This window comes from Salvia miltiorrhiza, chromosome 2 (assembly GCF_028751815.1).
Source record: "Salvia miltiorrhiza cultivar Shanhuang (shh) chromosome 2, IMPLAD_Smil_shh, whole genome shotgun sequence".
Lineage (NCBI taxonomy): Eukaryota > Viridiplantae > Streptophyta > Magnoliopsida > Lamiales > Lamiaceae > Salvia > Salvia miltiorrhiza.
This window is the reverse complement of record NC_080388.1, coordinates 73,837,087-73,856,913: the sequence shown is the minus strand read 5'-3', so window position 1 is coordinate 73,856,913 and position 19,827 is coordinate 73,837,087. Positions and strand designations below refer to the sequence as shown.

General features: G+C 33.9%; 4 protein-coding genes across 4 annotated transcripts; 1 reads left to right on the top strand and 3 right to left on the bottom strand.

Annotated features, from left to right (window-relative positions):
* The first annotated feature begins 9 nt into the window (after positions 1-9).
* Positions 10-1,332, top strand: LOC131009302 (transcription factor MYB30-like). Its single transcript, XM_057936600.1, has 3 exons — positions 10-277; positions 391-520; positions 847-1,332. The coding sequence occupies exons 1-3, from the start codon at positions 145-147 to the stop codon at positions 1,241-1,243; spliced, it is 660 nt and encodes a 219-aa protein (XP_057792583.1). The 5' UTR covers positions 10-144; the 3' UTR covers positions 1,244-1,332.
* A 7,867-nt stretch (positions 1,333-9,199) lies between these two features.
* Positions 9,200-11,095, bottom strand: LOC131009270 (uncharacterized). Its single transcript, XM_057936555.1, has 5 exons — positions 10,739-11,095; positions 10,525-10,636; positions 10,352-10,444; positions 9,714-9,923; positions 9,200-9,640 (listed from the first exon to the last, which is right to left on the bottom strand). Exons 1-5 carry the CDS (start codon positions 11,041-11,043, stop codon positions 9,404-9,406), a joined length of 957 nt encoding a protein of 318 aa, XP_057792538.1. The 5' UTR covers positions 11,044-11,095; the 3' UTR covers positions 9,200-9,403.
* A 3,879-nt stretch (positions 11,096-14,974) lies between these two features.
* Positions 14,975-15,794, bottom strand: LOC131009296 (protein NDR1-like). Its single transcript, XM_057936592.1, has one exon. It carries the CDS (start codon positions 15,771-15,773, stop codon positions 15,054-15,056), a length of 720 nt encoding a protein of 239 aa, XP_057792575.1. The 5' UTR covers positions 15,774-15,794; the 3' UTR covers positions 14,975-15,053.
* Positions 15,795-18,297: 2,503 nt separating this feature from the next.
* Positions 18,298-19,294, bottom strand: LOC131009311 (uncharacterized). The gene has a single exon (XM_057936609.1). The coding sequence runs from the start codon at positions 19,114-19,116 to the stop codon at positions 18,538-18,540; it is 579 nt and encodes a 192-aa protein (XP_057792592.1). The 5' UTR covers positions 19,117-19,294; the 3' UTR covers positions 18,298-18,537.
* Positions 19,295-19,827: the final 533 nt, after the last annotated feature.

Below are 19,827 nucleotides of genomic sequence, written 5' to 3'. Positions count from 1 at the left end.
TGAAATTAACACGACAATTTATATCCCAAAATTACAGCTTCGCAGGTGATTTCGCATGCTGACAGCTTCTACTCCTTAAATCAAATACATATATAAATAGAAGTGAGCTTCTGCTTTGATATTAATTCTCGGAAATAAACAAAAATGGTGAGGGCTCCCACTTTTGACAGTAATGGAATTAAGAAGGGGGCATGGAGTAAAGAAGAAGACGACCGATTGAGAGCTCAAGTCGAGAGATTCGGCCACAACAACTGGCGCCGTCTGCCCTCGTTAGCCGGTAATGTGAATTTCAATTTCATGCGCAATCAAGATTTTATCATGAACCCTAATCTTGTTATTAATTACTGGTTCTAATTAACTTTTTTTTTTTTCTGAAATAAAATTAATTAGGGTTGGCTAGATGTGGGAAGAGCTGCAGATTGCGGTGGATGAACTATTTGAAGCCTGGCCTCAAACGAGGGAAATTCACCAAAATTGAAGAAGAACACATCATCAAATTACATGATCAACTCAGAAACAAGTACGAAATTATAATCATTTAGATTTTTTTTTCTCGTGAGAAATGGAAATAATGTACAAATCAATAAAATGTACGATAAATCAATATAACTGATGAATAGACGTAGTTATTTAATATGGTGAAATACTCGACCTTTTCAGGACTCGAATCTAGACCAAAATTGCTTGTTTACAAAAATTGTTGACTTGTTCATCAAAATTATTGATTTGTTAGCGAGTGTTTACGCGAATTTTCAATTCTCAGCACATTTGCATTCTCAGACGGAATTTTTCTCTGATATATGTAATCATATATTTGAACTAACAACTATAGTTCCAATATTGCAGGTGGTCAGCCATGGCAGCTAAGCTTCATGGAAGAAGTGACAACGAGATCAAGAATTACTGGCACGCCCACATAAAGAAGCGCGGCCGATGCCACAATGATTCCGATCATCATCTTCACGAGGAACGCGATGAGAAGAATATCGATCTATATTCGTTTGCACGAGATCAAGATGATGTTTTGGCTAAACCATATGGATTATTTTCACCCCAAATTAATGTAGATGAATTTCATGATTTTGGGATATTCGAAGAAATACAGAATGATACATCGACCTTGTCGAATTATTCAGACATTGGAAGCAGTTTTAGCAGCCCAAGTAGTACTAGTGCAGAGTTTCAAGGAGGTTTCTGGTTTGATCCATTTGAGGAAGACATATTGGAAATGGAACTTTGGTGATGATTGATTAATTTGATTTAAATTAATTTTGTATACTTCCTCCGTTTCATTAAAAGTGGCTTGTTTCCATTAATGAAAAAATTTAATACATAAAAGAGTGTAGGGCTTAATTACCACTTTTGCCCACTTTACCCATTTTCCTTATTTTAGGTGTAATAAATTAAAGTAACCCGTCACTTTTAATAGGGGGAGGGGTATAATTTTTTAGCCATACTTTTTGACATTTTTGTGTGAATAAAAACCATAATTTCTTGTAGTGTGGATATTTGAACTCTAAACTTTACTAAAAAAGAAGGCCACAGTAACATATACTCCATTCGTTTCTGAAAATTGTGTCCTTATTACTTTATCAGTACGTTCCTAAAAATTGTGACATTTTCTTATTTGAAAATGATCTAACAAACTTCACCTGTCACTATTTACATAAAAGCGTGAAACCTAATTTACTCTTAAACATAACTATCATATTTATTCTTAAAATTCATATCATTTTTAATTTTTATCAGATCATAATTTTTAAAAACAGATGGAGTAGTATGTTTTAAAAATAAATTAATAAATGCCAAAACGTCACGTTCATCAGCCAGATACAAACAAAATTGTAGTATGATAGAGGCGGTTGGATACAATGTCTTGATTCAATCAACGAAAGCATTAAGATTTTATAATCTAAAAATACGGTTTCATTTCATGTGAACGCTCTTGCACATTTAATTAATTAACATTCTTTAATATTTATTCTATTTCCAAGTTGATTGCTTACGTGAATATGGTGACGTTGCTCGACGCAAGCAACAACTATTGAATACTTATTTTTTCTATTTTAATTAAAAAAATACAGGAATTAATTGTAGGACAGGAGCACAACTGCACAAGCTAAGTTTATTTTAACTAGCATAGATGACGTGCGTTCGCACGTAAAAAATAATTATTTTAATGAAGAAATTGTTATGGATGTAAATTTATATTTTATTTTATTTTATAGCAATATCTATCATTGTAATGTATTTTTTGAATCAATTATTGATTAATATTTGAAAGTATAATGTTATAGAACTCATAAAATTAAAATTTAATTTTATTTGATTAAACATCACTTAATTTTTTCTTCATATTTATTTTATAGGTTTCATCTTAATTAATTTTAATTCCAAAGATTCTAGCAAAATTAAAACTGTAATTCTTTGTATTTTTTAATTCTAAATTATTAAAATTATATAATAAAAAATAGTAACTTATATGATGAAGAGTCCTAATGGAAACTACTACTTAAATAACTATGAAAATATAAAGGATAAACCATAATATATTTATAGATATATTATATGTACAATAATATATTAAATTACACAATTGACCTTAAATTAAGTATATATATGAGGGATATAATAGGCAAATCAAATTTTGTAAAGTAAGGCTCTTTTATAATAAGTATAAATTGAAAAAAATACAACCTATGTTTATGGGCCGGGCTTGCTTTTTGTGACACATAATTATGTATAGCAGTATACCCATACATAATTAAATATGTACAGGTAAATTCATTAAATAATTTAAATAGTTAATGATATTTAATTATGTGTAAGTAAAAAAATTTATTCACATTTAATTTTTTATAATTAATTTCTATTGAACTCTTAATTTTATATACTTACGTGAAAAATGTAAAAACTAGTATCCGTGCATAATTTGTGACACATAATAATGTGTGGCAATAAAGATACGATGACACATAAATATACTTTTAGTCGCACATTCATGTGTGGCTAAAACCCTTGGTTTCTTTTAAATGTGATAAAATTTTATGTATATGAGCTTCCATTAGACTTTGCTAAAGCTGCTACTGGTGTAGGATATGCAAACATATCATGATGTGGGTATAATGTGGTATGATGCACCTAAATCAACGATCCAATCTATTTTTTGGCACAACAAACTTACAAGAGCATCATTGCAACTATGACAACATCGCCATCAGTTGCAACTATTGTTCTGTCTTTCTCAATTTTTTCATTATTTTCACACGTTTGATAATCTCTTTTCTTCTATCTGCAGTCTTTCTCATAGTGGTTTGGACCACCACAAGAGACAAAAAAAATTACTCCCTCCGTTCCTGAAATAAGTTCATCTTTTTTCTTTTTGGGATGTCCCCAAATAAGTTCCTCTTTCTTTCTTTTCATTTTTGGACAACTATCCCACCACTAATAATACTTTATTTATTCTTACTTTTCACTTTTTCACCACTCCCAATACTAATTATAACACTTTTTCACATTTTCATCACTCTCAATACTAATTATAACACATTTTTCTCCACTATCAATACACTTTACCACTTTTCCTTAAAACTCGTGCCGTCTCCAAAGAGGAACTTATTTCAGGGACAGAGGGAGTATGTGGAAAACTCAAATTGGGAAAAACCACAAGTCCCTACTCTCTATGTATATAGCAGGCTTACAAATTTCTTCCTATTGAAAATAGAGGAAACACAAATATCAAGTTTAATAACTTGAAAACACAAGAGAACTAAACTATACTATTTTAAGAGAGATGAAAAGTTCCACTCCCTCCGTCTTAAAAGAATATGCTCACTTTCCTTTATCGTTCTATATGATATGCATAACTTATTTTTAAACATGATTCCACCATCAACTCCTTATTTTTTATCCTCACTTTCAACACTTATTTACAACTTTATTAATATGATCCACTGATATTTTTCCACTTCACCTATAAAAGTAAACTTATTTATCTCATAACACATTCACGTAATATTTATTAGATGTCTTTTTCCGTAATCACTCTACAGCTGCAATTGTAGAATGAGAAGTCTGACAAATTGAACGTATTATCGACAATTGAAATTAGGCAGGAAGCAATGTTATTGCTTCCAATCTTCCCAAAGTCAATATTTATTACAAATGTTGCATTGCAACATTTCCTTCCCAACCATCGTCAAAAATTGTGGGTTCCACGTGAAGTGGAAATCTCAAGAATACATTCAATAAGATTAAAATATGTAGCATTTGTTGGAATATAACAATAAACTTGATTTGTGGAAGATATTTTGCTAGGAAATATCTAGAATCAAGATATTCTAGAAAAGCTACTATATATTTGTAGTAGAATTATCTAGACTTTTAAAGAAGTGAAAAGAAAAAGAATAGGAGAGAAATTAGTAGAATATTCTAGTAGCTAAAAGTACACATGTGGAATTAGAATGTAAAATTAGAGGAATTAACTAGAAGATCCTAGACTAGTTAAGTCGGTTACATCACCGACTTTGTTGTAGTATAAATATAGATGTGGCATTGATTTTGTAAGTGAGAAATGAAATAGAAAACAAGTGATTAAAGCTATCTCCTAGCACCTAATACACACGTCCACATTTCCAAACACTATACACAATTACCTTTAATATAAAGTCATCCCTCCAACCAATTTCTCCAAATTTCCTTTAGCCAATCAAATTAATTCTCCATTACATATTTCTTAAATTTCCAACAAAGTGGTATCAGAGCCACAAGATTCTACTTGTGGTATGGCGAATTTACAATCGTTTCAAGTCCCCATGCTCAACAAGAGCAACTTCGACAATTGGAGCATCAAGATGAAGGCGCTATTGGGAGCCCACGACGTTTGGGAGATCGTGGAGAACGGCTACGAGGAGCCGCGGGATGAGGCCGCACTATCCCAACAACAAAAGGATAGATTGCGAGACGCGAGAAAGAGAGACAAGAAGGCTCTCTGTCTCATTTATCAAGCGCTAGGGGACGATGATTTCGAGAAAATCTCGAACGCGAGCACCGCCAAAGAAGCGTGGGAGAAGCTCCAGAACGCGTGCAAAGGAGCGGAGCAAGTAAAAAAGATACGACTTCAAACTTTAAGAGGAGAGTTTGAGTCTTTGCATATGAAAGAGTCCGAGTCAATTTCGGATTATTTTTCAAGAGTCTTGGCGGTGTCTAATCAAATGAAAAGAAATGGTGAAAAATTGGAGGATGTTAGAATTATGGAGAAAATATTACGCTCACTAACTCCAAAGTTTGAGCACATTGTGGTGACGATCGAAGAAACTAAAAATTTGGAGGAGATGACGATCGATCTCTTGTTGGGGTCGTTGCAAGCATATGAGGAGAAGCAAAAGAAGAAGCAAGAAATTTCAGAGCAACTTTTAAAGTTGCAAGTAAGCCCGAAAGAGAAAGAAGAAGGTCCGAGCAATTGTTATGGACAGTCTGGGAGAGGACGTGGTCAAAGACAAGATCGAGGCAGAGGCCGTGGACGTGGACGTGGACGAGGACGAGGAGGCTTCGTCAACACTAGTGAAAGAAAGGAGTTTACAAATGGTCGGGGGAGGAGCAACCCGCAGTCAAGGTACGATAAGTCTTCAATAAAGTGTTATAATTGCCATAAATTTGGGCACTATGCTTCCGAGTGCAGAAGTGAAAAAGTAAGGATTGAAGAGAAGGCCAATTACGCCGAAAGTACAAATCAAGATATTGGTAGTGTGCTTCTGGCATATAAAGGAGAAGCTGGAAGACAAGATGACACGTGGTACCTCGACACTGATGCTAGCAATCACATGTGCGGGAAGAGAAACATGTTCGTGGAGCTCGATGAATCATTAAGTGGCAATGTCTCCTTTGGTGATGAATCTAAAATTCCAGTTAAAGGAAAAGGAAAAATTTTAATCCGCTTGAAGAATGGAAATCATGAATTTATTTCCAATGTTTATTACGTGCCCAATATGAAAAATAATATCTTGAGTTTGGGACAACTCTTGGAGAAAGGTTATGATATTCACATGAGAGATTATAACCTTTCAATAAGAGATGGCAAAAATAATCTTATTGCCAAGGTGCCAATGTCTGAAAATAGAATGTTCTTATTGAATATTCGAAATGACATGGCAAAATGCCTAAAAGCGTGTTACCAAGATAAGTCTTGGTTGTGGCATCTTCGGTTTGGGCACTTAAATTTTGGCGGTTTGGAGTTGCTGTCAAAGAATGAGATGGTGAGAGGTTTACCATCCATCAAGCATCCCGATCAACTCTGCGAAGGTTGTCTACTCGGGAAGCAGTTCAGAAAGCCATTCCCAAAGGAGTCAAGCTCAAGAGCTCAAAAGCCACTGGAGTTGATTCATGCTGACGTGTGTGGGCCGATAAATCCAAGCTCCCTCGGTAAAAATAATTATTTTCTGCTATTCATTGATGATTTTTCTAGAAAAACATGGGTATATTTCTTGAAGCAGAAGTCGGAAGTATTTGATGCATTCAAGAAATTCAAAGCTGCCGTCGAGAAGGAGAGCGGACGACAAATCAAGGCCATGAGGTCCGATCGAGGCGGAGAATTCACGTCAAGGGAGTTTCTAGAATTTTGCGAAGCAAATGGAATTCGGCGGCCCCTGACAGTTCCGAGATCCCCCCAACAAAATGGAGTGTCGGAAAGAAAAAACAGAACAATCATGGAGATGGCGAGGAGCATGCTAAAGACGAAGAATCTGCCTAAAGAGTTTTGGGCCGAAGCAGTGGCGTGCGCGGTGTACCTATCCAACCGATCGCCGACAAGGAGCGTGTGGGGAATGACTCCACAAGAAGCCTGGAGCGGGAGAAAGCCAGGAATTTCCCACCTAAAGGTATTTGGAAGCAAAGCCTACGTGCATGTACCAGATGAGAGAAGGAAGAAGCTCGATGACAAAAGTGAAGCATTCATATTTATCGGGTACGACTCTAACTCTAAAGGTTATAAGTTATATAATCCAAATACCAAGAACACAGTGATAAGTCGAGACGTGGAGTTCGACGAAGAAGGAGTATGTGATTTTAATCCCAGTGGTGACTTCACCTTCATCCCACAATTCGAAGATGAAAGGACAGTCGAGCAAGTTGGAGAAGTCCAACAAGAGGTAGTGACTCCGCCAGCTTCACCTATACAAGTCACTGAAGACTCGCCACCATCTTTCTTAAATGAAAGAGCCACACCACGAGCAAGGAATTTGGATGAGATATATGAAGACACTGAAAGGTTAGAAGATCTCACCTTGTTTTGCCTATCTGCTGATTATGAACCTGAAGCAGCAAATAGTGAAAATTGGCGAGTTGCAATGGACGAAGAGATCAAAGCTATAAACAAGAATGATACGTGTGAGCTCGTGACACTACCGAAAAGGCACAAGGCCATTGGAGTCAAGTGGGTGCATAAGGTTAAGAAGAATTCCAAATGTGAAGTTGAAAGATATAAAGCAAGGCACGTCGTGAAAGGATTTCGCCAAATTCAGAAGTTTGCTCGGAATGACAAATCAAGTTTAAGGGGGAGTGTTGGAATATAACAATAAACTTGATTTGTGGAAGATATTTTGCTAGGAAATATCTAGAATCAAGATATTCTAGAAAAGCTACTATATATTTGTAGTAGAATTATCTAGACTTTTAAAGAAGTGAAAAGAAAAAGAATAGGAGAGAAATTAGTAGAATATTCTAGTAGCTAAAAGTACACATGTGGAATTAGAATGTAAAATTAGAGGAATTAACTAGAAGATCCTAGACTAGTTAAGTCGGTTACATCACCGACTTTGTTGTAGTATAAATATAGATGTGGCATTGATTTTGTAAGTGAGAAATGAAATAGAAAACAAGTGATTAAAGCTATCTCCTAGCACCTAATACACACGTCCACATTTCCAAACACTATACACAATTACCTTTAATATAAAGTCATCCCTCCAACCAATTTCTCCAAATTTCCTTTAGCCAATCAAATTAATTCTCCATTACATATTTCTTAAATTTCCAACAGCATTGTATTACCCACAATAAATTCAGACATGCATGATCGATCTTGCCATTTTATAGAATTTAAGTATTCCCTCATTTTGTGGAGATCATTTATAATTGTAAAAAAAAATGACTTATACATAAGTTGATATTCAGTACAAACTTATTTAACATAAAATTAGAAATTTTGCACTTTACTTATAGATAAGTGGAGGAAAATGACTGGAAAAATATTTTGTTTTAGAAAACATAATATAGAAGACTCGTCTCGTATCTATAAATTTGTTTTTCTTTTTCGAATGTCTTATTTATATAGGCTTATTTAAGTTTACTTATATATTTTTATTTTTAATAATTGTTCTTATTTTTTGTATAAATTACAATCAACTTATATATATGGGACGAAGGGAGTAATATTTTTCGTTGAAAGAACGTTGTATGAGTAGTTGAGACTTGAGAGTGGTTACATGAGAAAAGCTACTAATATTAATTATAGTAATTAATATTAATTACCACCCTCGATTGACTTCTCCATACCCAGCACCTGACTACCTAATACATGCTACTTAAATTCCCATGTTCACAAAGTAGTGTATTTTTTTTTTGAAACTAAGTAGTGTATTTTTTTATTTCATACCTAATAGTACTGAATTAATTCTTTTCTCCACGTTTATTTTGAATAGTATTATTTGGAGCGCGTTTCTTATGTCAACCCCACACCCGCCACATTGTCGATAATATATAAGTAATTAGTATATATAGACGTGGTATCTGGTTTGATGGATGAAATAAATAAAATTGATAAAATTTAAAAATAATTAAATAATCAACTCAATTTTAAAATGATAAGCTATCATATATATATCCAATTGCATGATTATGATGCTGACCAAGTTACCCATTAAGAGAATCATACAAACAAAATACTTGATTAGGTTTGGTTATTTGATGAGTGTGTGCGTGGATGAACTAAAATAAAAACGTCTTTTAAAATATAAAATAAGAATCATTTTCAGCCTTTAAATCATCTAAATTTACGATTGATCCATCACTTTGTTAGATGAATCCAAAGTCCTGAGTTCGAATTTCATAAGGAGCGAAAAATTAAATTTTTTGAAATTTAGACATTTATATAGCGAATTCACACGTATTCTACATAGATTATGATTGTTCACGTACGACTTGGCAATCTCTTGTTCATATATTTTATGTGTTTGTTCATATACAGAATAAGCTAATATAAATTCATGAATAAGCACTGCTTATAATACATAAATAACGTATTCATATAATACGGTGAATTTTTCTCTCCTCCAAGATTTGAACCCAAGTAGCTTACTTATAGATTTTACTGACTTGTTCATATCAATTCTCATTCTCACATCGTAGTCTACAAAATTTTGCCAGTGTAAGAAATGAGGTACGACCAAGGTCTCTTAGCATCCTTCCAAGTGAAGCAGCGATCAATTCTTTCTTCACATCGCAGCTTGTTCCATTTATTATTACCTCCAAAAATGGGACAAAACTGCATCTTTTCATCGAGTCCAATCGCTTCGTCTCTATACGATGGATTTTCTTTTCTCGGATGATCAAAGAAGGTAACATTTTTCCACCACAGCTTCACAGCCTGCAAATAATCATCAAAAATCAAACAAAATGAGTTTTTTTTTAAAAAAAAAACTTAACTGGCTAGTACTCACGTTCCAATAGGCCATGATCGAAACTCGATGAGGCATCAACCAGAAGAATGCTTCGAGATCATCCGATGAAACGGGCGATGGGGTCGCGACCTTCGTGGCCGTGAAGGAGGCTCGGAAGTAGGTGCCGAGGTGAGGGTGCTCGACTGCGATGAACGCAAAGAGATTCTCACCGGGTTCGCTTACTTTCAGCCTCCAGCTCCCAAGCATATCCTATAATTTGATGGGATATAAATTAATTTTGAATTAATATCTAAGTGTTTATTGTGTGCATAGGTTAGATTAATGCATGAACTAATGAATTTGAAGAAAACTCAGTTAAAAAATAAAATAAAAAATAGGTCACTATCTTAAGGCAGTTTGCAAAAGTATACCATTTTTTTGTAATCGAAAATATAAATCAATTATTTTAATTTCGACATGTTTGGGTCATATTTAGACCCAATTAGGCATCTACAGACTACATTTGGGCCAAATATGGACTTAAATATGGTCGTAAATAGCCTGATTGGATCCTAATATGGTTCACGGATACCGAAATTTAAAATAATTAATGGTCTATTTTTGCAGGTTAAAAAAAAGTTGACCTATTATTGTAAACGCGCTAAAATAGTGGTAAAAAAAAAAAATTTAAAACTCACCATGAATGGGCTAATGTACTCAGATTTTGGGACTAAATCAGAGCTTGGGTTGAACACAAATGTCACACTTTCACCCCATGGTGTATTGCTGGCCTGAAACAAAAGTTAATTTAATTAGTCCCATGAGAGAGAGAGAGAGAGAGAGAGAGAGAGAGAGAGAGAGAGGGTTTTACCTCAACAAGGCATTTCTTGAGAGTTTTGGTGGAGCCTTCAATTTCATAGCAATAATAGTAATTAACTGGACTTCTTTCATATCCAAGGCTTGGTGGTATCATCAGAAGATGGCTGCTCAATTTATACATATCAAAATGTTAGAGAAAAAAATTAACTAAGCCTTGATATATAATTTGCACTAGAATAAATTAATTAAGTAGAAAGAAATATTACACGGGCCCATTCGTCTTGGCGGCACGTCGAGCATCGTCGGCGGAGAGGTAGTTGGGAGGCGAGTAGGGCGGGCGGTCGAGGTCGATGAGCGCGTAACGGGCCGGGAAACGGAAGGCATTGCGGGCCGGGTGGCGCCGCTCGTGATAGACGGTGCCTTCGTATAGTGCGATGACATTTCCGATCTCCTCCGAGGCTCGTATGGAGGAGATGCGGCGGAGGAGGAGGCGGAGGAAGAGGAGGAGTGATAGTATGGTGGAAGTGATGGTGGTGTAGATAATGTAGCCTAGCACAAATAGAGGAGTCATTTTGACTTTAGTAAGTTGTGCTAGTTGTGTATGTTTGAAAACTCATAGTCTCCTATTTATTGTAGCATGTTTGATAAAGAAAATTTGAATGCAGTGGATTAAAAATAATATACGTACTAAGCCCAAGTTCTTGGTAGGTTCCAATTAACTGCAATTAATTTCTTGCAAGGCAGGTTTTTGGTCCACTTAATTTTAAGTTAAATTTAATTTGTACTAGTATAAACCATATATATATGGTCCCACTTAATTTTAGGTTTAATTTAAATTGTACTAGCTAGTATAAACCATATATATATGGTCCCCCTTTTTGTCAATGGCTCGATCTAAATTATTGGAGATGAATGTCAACCAATTCTATTTCCAATGAAAATATTGAATCTTGACACGTTTGGTTTTAGCACGGGAATTAAGAAGTTGTAAACTAGTGTTTTAAGTGTGTAGTTAATAAAGTATAAAAGTGATAAAGTAGGAGATAAAATGTAATAAAAGTGATAAAATAGAAGAGAGAATATACACTACAAGAAAACTGGTCGAACACCGACGGAAAATAGTCCGTCGATAGATACCGACGGATCACCGACGGACCGTCATCCGGCAACATCGCCGGAGCCGGCATCTATTTCCGATGAAAATACCGACGGACTACCGACGGAATGGGTCGACAAAATTTGGTTTTTTCGATTTTAATAATTATTTTTATTTTTTACCGACGGATCAAATTTCGTCGGAAAATTGGGTAATTTCGAATTTAATAATTATTTTTATGTTTTACCGACGGAATATTCCGTTCCGTCGGTAAATTCGATAAATATTATTATTTGTATTTTTATTTGTTTTTTTATTTTTTTTATTTATTTTAAATTATTTTTAAAATTAGTACCGACGGATAAAGTCCGTCGGTAAAATTATTTTTTTATTTTTTTTATTTTTAATTATTTTTAATTAATTTTCTATATTATTATTATTTTTAACTTATTGAAAATATTTTAAAATTGATAGTTATTTTTAGCAATAATATTTTCTCTTTTTAATAAACGATAATATTAATTTTTTTTATTATCTCAAATTTGATCATATATTTACCGTCATTCTTTCACCGACACCACAAGTCTTAGATATCATCTTGACATATTATAAAGTTATGAATAAATGATACTATTGTATATTGAAATAGAGTTTAAATGAATTAATAGGTGCTAGTTATATCAATAATACGCGTGTTCTCTACTGAAAACCACTCGAAAGAAACTTCAAGGTTAAGCGTGCTTAACTTAGAGCACTAGTAAGATGGGTGACCCACTGGGAAGTTGGTCAAATCATATGTAATTAAGTTCAAAATACATTAGAAGTACGAAATACTTGTAGGATACGAAGATAGGTTGATTAAAAAAAATTCAAAAATTAATAATTAAAAATAATAATTAATTTACCGACTGAATTTTCCGTCGGTAACCGCACCACCTACCACGGCCAACGCCGACATCGGAGACTTACCGACTGAATAATTTATTAGTACCTTATTTGGAAATGTGTCAAGATTCGTGGGACGGTCCAAAAAAAACGTGTCAAGATTCGTGGGACGGAGGGAGTATATAATTGAGGTGTTTTTTTATTATATACTACAATCATGCAACGCAGGAAAAACGTTTATATATATATCCCAATTTAATTATATATTATATAAAAGATATAAGTATAATAGAAATTATAATTATAACTGAATATATTTGAGTTGAATATAGAAAAAAATTTAAAAATAAGGAAGAATTCGCAATACTATATACTGAAATTATGAAGAAAAAAAATTAAGCAAATAAAATAAGTTAAAAAAAATAAAAATAAAAATAATTAAAAAATAGATTTATTCAAAAAAAAGAGGAGGGATGAGAGATAATTTTCTTAAGTTGTAATCTTTAAATAAATGTATTCTTATATTTTAAATCTAATTAATGTTTATTAAACTATATCAAATTAAAACTCTTGTCGTGATCTTTTATCTGTACGCATATCAAATATATAATACCTTAATCTAATTAAAATGTTAAACTAAAATTTAAATGAATATTCGATGCCAAAATCATAAATTTACTTAAATTTAAATAAATATTTAATCCGAAAATCCTGAGATAATTATAATTTTCTAATTAGGGTACGACTTTACTAATCGTAATCCCGACCTATAAACATTTTCAAAAACTTCACCACTTGAAAAATATATTTTAGAAAAGAAATAAAATAGAATAAAAAAAAGATAAAGAAAAAGGAAATAAAAAGAAAGAATATAATTTACAAATAAATCTTCAATTTTATTACATAATCATAAAATTGTCATTTAATTTTAAAATTGTTTTCAATTTAAGTACCGCATTTTAAATATATTATAAATTATTTTATTTTGACATCGTGGTTCATGCAACTTTACATACACAATATTGAGGTATTTTTTTGTAACCTTGACGACTATAGTTGCATGCCTAGGACAACATTATTCAAAAATTTAAAAATCTAAATTCAGCCGATATATATAGTTGAGATTAAAAAATTTAAAATTCAGCCGATATAAATCATATGCACCGGCATGATAAAAAAATATACACATGACGGTTGATTAATTAGTGATGAATTAATGATTCTTGGTCTCGATTCAAATGAATGAACTTAGTTCATTTTTTTTGGATTTATACTTTTCAAAAAGAGGAACCCATAGACCTATTCATTGATTTTTCACATTCAAAAATAATTATTCCCTCATCTTACGACCGTACTTCAATAGTTGACAGTGTATTTTCATAATTATACCAAGATATACTTTTTTGTGCATCATCTCATTTTAGAGCTTGAAATACCATAACTGAGTTCCAAACATCATCTCGTCTGGAGTTTGAAACAACAAAACTGACTTGTGAGTATCAACTCGTTTTAAATTTGAAAGACCGTAACTAAGTTATGAGATTCATCTCGTCTTAAGTTTGAGCAGTAAATTTTCATAAAATATAAATTAGAATCCAAATTTTATTTTAAAAAATTGTACTCTCCCGTTCCATTAATCTTGATCTATTTCTTTTGAACACGAGTTAAGGAGAATTAAATTAGTGGAATAAAGGTAGTGGCCCACGTGTTTAAAAAAGTAATTGTAAGTTAATCAGACCTTTATTAAAGTTGTCTGAGGATTATATATATATATATATATGTGTATAATTTATGTATTCCATCATTTTCCATTGAAGAACACACCCTAAATAAACTAATCCGCTTCCCCAACAAAAGGAAAATCTCAATTGATCTAACAATAAAAATTATGTCTTGTGTGCTTGTGTTGGCCTAACGATAGGTGATTATATGCTCAAGGTCTGAGGTCCATATATGGTTTGAATTCATTTTGGTACGACGATCTTTAAATTTCTTTATTTACTTGTGTAATCTATAAAAAAAAATAAAAAAATTCACATCTCATCTAATATTATTTTTACAAATCAAAATCACACCTAATTAACATTGAAAATGCAAAATCACCACCAGTCGTTGAAGCACGAGCGTCGTCGCCAGGGAAAGAGAGATTAATGGGTTTGGGAAGGGGAATCCAATGATTAATTTGGTTGATTAAGAAAAAATAAGAGGTTCAATTAGTGAGCATAATTAGGGATTAAAATACCCATGTTTTGCCAAAAAAAGAAAAAAAATGAAACGACTCAAGATAATTGTGACGGTCAGAAAATGAATAAATCTCAAGATAATTATATTGGGACGGAGAAAGCAAAGAGTAATTTATTTGTTTACTCAACCTAATTAAGCATGGCTTCATCATTGTTCTACTAATTTCATTATTGCACACATGTGTTGGCCTAGCGGTAGGAGGTTAACGCACAAGGCCAGAGGTCCTGGTTGAGTCTTCCGTAGCGCGGTTTTTAAATTTTTTTTATTTACTCATGTAATTTATCAAAAAAAAATCTCATCTAATTATTATTTTCACAAACCATAATCATACCTAATTAATCATCACAAATGCAAAATCAATAGAGCAAATAAGAGGTGAGCAAGAGAGTGACAATAAACAGAAGCAAAACCCTAATCCGATGCTCCGGCGCCGCCGAATGCTGTATCTTCTTCAGCCTAATATCATCTTTCCCAGCTTTCAATCCGGCGCCGCCCACCGCCACATCCGCCACGATCCTCACATCCTTCTCCTTGGAGTACCAGAACAGGATCTTGAACCGCGGCCGCGCCGCCAGCTCCACCCGGAAGGCGGCGGTGGCGCCGCGGGAGACCTCGGCGAGCGCGTCCGCCCACGGCACGCCGCCCGTCTCGACGACGTCGCGGCGCCGGGCGGTGCGCATCCGGCCCTGGTAGAAGCCCGGGACGACGTAGCCGGCGACGGCCTTGCGGCCGTAGAAGAAGGTGAGGGTGACGTTGCCGTAGGAGATGCTGCGTATCTGGAGGTTGTTGTGGAGGCCGAGGACGAAGAAGAGGAAGGGGTTGGCGGTGGAGTTGGGCGGCGGCGGCGGCAGCGACATGTCGAGCGCCGGGACGTAGAGCTCTTCGAGGTAGCAGCGGGGGCCGGGGAGGTGGAAGGTTTGCTGGATGAGGAAGCCGACGATGGTGGCGAGCGCGATTAGTGCTCCGCCTATTAAGCTGAGGTTAGACAACGGGCTGCACCAGTCATCTCCGCCGGCACGTTGGCGGGTCTCAGTCTCTGCGGCCAAGTGGTTGGTCTCAGTTGGTTCATCAGCCATGGCGTCTCATGTAATGAGAGAGAGAGAGAGAGAGAGAGAGAGTCAATTATGAAAAAGAGTGGACTAATATAAATAGCAACAGATTTTAAGATAGTAAGAGATAAAAAAAATTACTAGTTACTAATATAAGAAAGATAAATGATTATTGTTGTATAATTAATACGTCAATTTTGGATTAATTCTGATTTTTAACACGAGCTTTAAAAAGTGTCAAGAAATACACTAATTTATTGATCGTAGTAATTTTAGCATGAATTCTATTTTCGATCAAATTAAAGCTGATTTGGCTGATGTGGACAAATCGAACATTTATAATAATAGTGTGAAATTAATTCTGATTTTTAACACGAGCTTTAACAAGTATTGAATGTGAATAAGATTGAAAATATATATAAGGATATATACATGTATTAAAATGGAAACACTATACTTTATCAAAAAAAAAATAGAAACACTATACTTAGTATGAATGGATTAAAATGATAAAAAGATCGTGATTTTCATGACGAAAGTAGCAATAAATTTGCCATTTCCCCTTAATTCACGAACAAGAATAGGTTTAGGTGTGAGACAATTCACAACCGAAAACCGTCTTAGTACTGGTGGCTAATTTTTTTTTGTATATATTGTTATAATTATGGCTATATTTTTATACTCCCTCCGTCCCACGAGCGTGTGCGTTACTTTTGGTGACACGAGTTTTAATAAAATGATTAAATTAATTATTATATACTAAAATAAGAGTAAAAAATAAATAAAGAGTTAGTGGTGGATTAGTGTCCAAAAAAACAGCCACGAAGTATAATATTGATATTATAAAATGTAGACTTCAAATCATCTGAGTCAACATTTAGCCTTGGGGCGAGACGATGATTTCTGAGTTTGGTAAAATGATAGGAAAATTAAAGCTACAATTGGACAAGAAAGCAACACAAGAAGAAAAGCTTTTTTTGCAGAGAAATAATTTAATTTTATATTAATATATCCTTGTAGCTAACGACTGTATATAGAGTTGATGTTGTTAGCTGTTACTTAGGTATTAGTGACAATATCACTAATTTTACCACTAAATCTAGCTATATATATGACCATTTCTCTGATGTTGATAGGGAATTATATATACCCAATGCTATATTTTAATACGAAACATGCATACTTTGATACATTTGGAATGTACAATATATTCATTTTAATTAAATTTTAATTGTGTGTGGACAACCACACCATCGTTTTTGCATTTGGATTTTGGGATAAGAATTTGGCAAAAAGCATCTAGTCCCTATATATACTTGTATGTTTTGTTTTCAGAGGTTAGTGTAATATTTTTTTAATATACATGTCTCTAGCTCTGCATGTATTTGACAGATATCACGAAGTCTTTATTTAGGAAAAAATAATGGAGTTTTTTTGTATTTATATGAACAGTATATATAAAATAAAAGGATAATTGATTGTCTGTAAATACACGAAATATACCCAAATTTTAATTTTTAACTAACACTATTTTTTGTCAATTAATAAATGAACTTTCAATATTTTGAAATTTGTTTCATCAACAATTAATTCTATGCTGATGCTGAAATTTTCTTAGGGGACATTTTAGCCTTTAATTAAAATATTGCGGTTCATATAACATAAAAACGATGTTATTTTCTTCCTCTAATTAAAATCATGCTCTTTTAACCCTACTACTCGCAACATAACATGAAAGATGAGGATCTAGCTATTGTTAATACTAATATTCGTAGTTGTGTGAGATCTTACATTATTATTGACATTTAGTAATTAAAATAAAGAGTTATTAGTGTCTAAATACAGTAACTTTGTATATGAACTTTGAAAAGATTCAGAAAACACATGAATTTTAATTTTGTAGCAATTTAATTTACCACAAGTACAATTTTTGCTCAAATTTAAACTGACGTGATAAGCCAAAATATTGGCGTGTACTCATTCGACGTTTTAAAAAATGATGATGTATAGAACATCTCTAAATGATGTCATTCTGAGAGGATTTATAAAATATTACTAAACTTGAAAAATTGTAGGGTTTTTGTAGAGATTGAATGTCTAGAAATTAAATTTATGGTAAAATTGCTACAAATATTAAAATTCATGTATATTAATTTTGACTCGTAATTCAAAGTTCATATGCAATTTAATTTACCACAATACAATTTTTGCTCAAATTAAAATTGACGTGACAAGTCGAAATGTTGACACTCATCGAACGTTTTAAAAAATGACGCCGTATAGGACATCTCTAAATGACATAATTTTGAGAGGATTTCTAAAATACTAAACCTGAAAATTGTAGAGTTTGAATGTCTAGAAATTAAATTTGTGGTCACATTGCTACAATATTAAAGTTCATGTATATTTTGACTCGTTTCAAAGTTCATATATATGCAAAATCAGACTACTCCCAAAATTGGTGTATTTAGACGCCAATAACCCTAACTAATCTTTAACCCTACAAATATCAGTGTCCACTCTGTGTCTGAAAATATATGTAATTAATACAATATTGGAAACAAAATCTTATTTAATTACAAAAAATTACAAATTAACATGGAATTTACAATAAATCAAATTAATGACATGATACATCACGATTTCTTCTACAAGCAAACACAATGCACCACTGATTTTTATTTAACTTTATTTTTTTTATGAGAAACACATTCTAATTCAGTTCATAAAGAGAAACATAATAACCTCTAATTAGTTTATGGCCAAATTTATTCTCCACTATCCAAAATCATTATTTGGATGGCTTCAATTCATTCAATCCGACGACCTTCTCATCCACTTCTTCACCAGATCCATCCAAGCTGACCACCGCCGCCACCACCACCTCCTTCCTCTTCATATACACGCCGCACCGCCGCAGCTTCACCGTCATGGCCAGCTGCACGGCGAGGTCCACCGTGAGCCCTCTGGAGATCCGGTCGAAGGCGTCGTCCCACGGCAGCCCGCTCGTGCGCACCACCGCCGTCTTGCGCGCCGTCTTCCACACCCCCTGGTAGAATCCCGGGACGGCGGCCTCCGCCACGGCGGCGCTCCGGTTGCCGCCGTAGAAGAAGGTGAGGTTGAGCGCCTCGTAGCGGAGGCCGTTGAAGCGCATGACGTTGCGGAGGCTGAGGTCGATGAAGATGAAGGTGTTGAGCCGCGTCGCGTTGGACCCGGCCATGCCGTTGATCGCCGGAATGTAGAGATCTTCGACGTCGATTTTGGGGTTGTGGGTTTTCAGGCTTAGTGAAATTAGGGTTATGGGAAGAACTATGATGATGATACATGCGCAGATGAGGCAGCATGCTGCGCCGCCATCATCATCATCCATTACAAATTTGAGAACTTAATTATTGGTGTTTTTTTTTTTTGTAAGAATAAGTTATGGGATGAGTATATATTTATTGTTGGATCTGTGTAAATTACTATGTAAACAGCAAGGTTATTCATCACGATTTGATCGAATTATTATTATACCTTGTCCAATGGCTTTGCATTGGACACTTCAACACTCGTTAAATTTTAAGTTTCAAACACGTAAGTCAAGCGAAATCGAATTTGCTGATACATACTTCATCCGTGCACAAAAAATATTAGAAAGAAGGACACGAGTTTTAATAAAACGTAGTCGTATATATTATTAGTGGAAAGTGGTCTCATTTAAAAAGATTAATGTTAATAATGATAATTAATTAATTAATTATATTGTGAGTGAAAAAGAGGCCCACTATGTAATAGAAATTTTCTAAAAAAAATTATAATTTTTGTGAATATCCAAAAATATAATAAAAAAATGATTATTTTGTTTTGGATGAAGAGCTAGAATAGTTTTTACTACTCCCTCCGTCCCACGAATCTTGACACGTTTGGTTTCGGCACGGGAATTAAGGAGTTGTAGATTAGTGTTTTAAATGTGTAGTTAATAAAGTATAATTAAAGTGATAAAGTAGGAGACATAATGTAATAAAACTGATAAACTATGAGAGAAAAAGTAATAATTATTATCTTATTTGGAAATGTGTCAAGATTTGTGGGACGACCC

Bases quoted from the DNA above. Each gene is read 5' to 3' on its own strand.
- LOC131009270 (XM_057936555.1), bottom strand. From the start codon at position 11,043: ATGACTCCTCTATTTGTGCTAGGCTACATTATCTACACCACCATCACT. The intron at 10,637-10,738 runs GTAATATTTCTT...TAAATTGAGCAG, and splicing joins GCCAAGACGAATGGGCCCGT to CCATCTTCTGATGATACCAC. The intron at 9,924-10,351 runs GTGAGTTTTAAA...ATCAAATTATAG, and splicing joins AGTACATTAGCCCATTCATG to GATATGCTTGGGAGCTGGAG.
- LOC131009296 (XM_057936592.1), bottom strand. From the start codon at position 15,773: ATGGCTGATGAACCAACTGAGACCAACCACTTGGCCGCAGAGACTGAG.
- LOC131009302 (XM_057936600.1), top strand. From the start codon at position 145: ATGGTGAGGGCTCCCACTTTTGACAGTAATGGAATTAAGAAGGGGGCA. The intron at 278-390 runs GTAATGTGAATT...AAAATTAATTAG, and splicing joins CCGTCTGCCCTCGTTAGCCG to GGTTGGCTAGATGTGGGAAG. The intron at 521-846 runs GTACGAAATTAT...CCAATATTGCAG, and splicing joins CATGATCAACTCAGAAACAA to GTGGTCAGCCATGGCAGCTA.
- LOC131009311 (XM_057936609.1), bottom strand. From the start codon at position 19,116: ATGGATGATGATGATGGCGGCGCAGCATGCTGCCTCATCTGCGCATGT.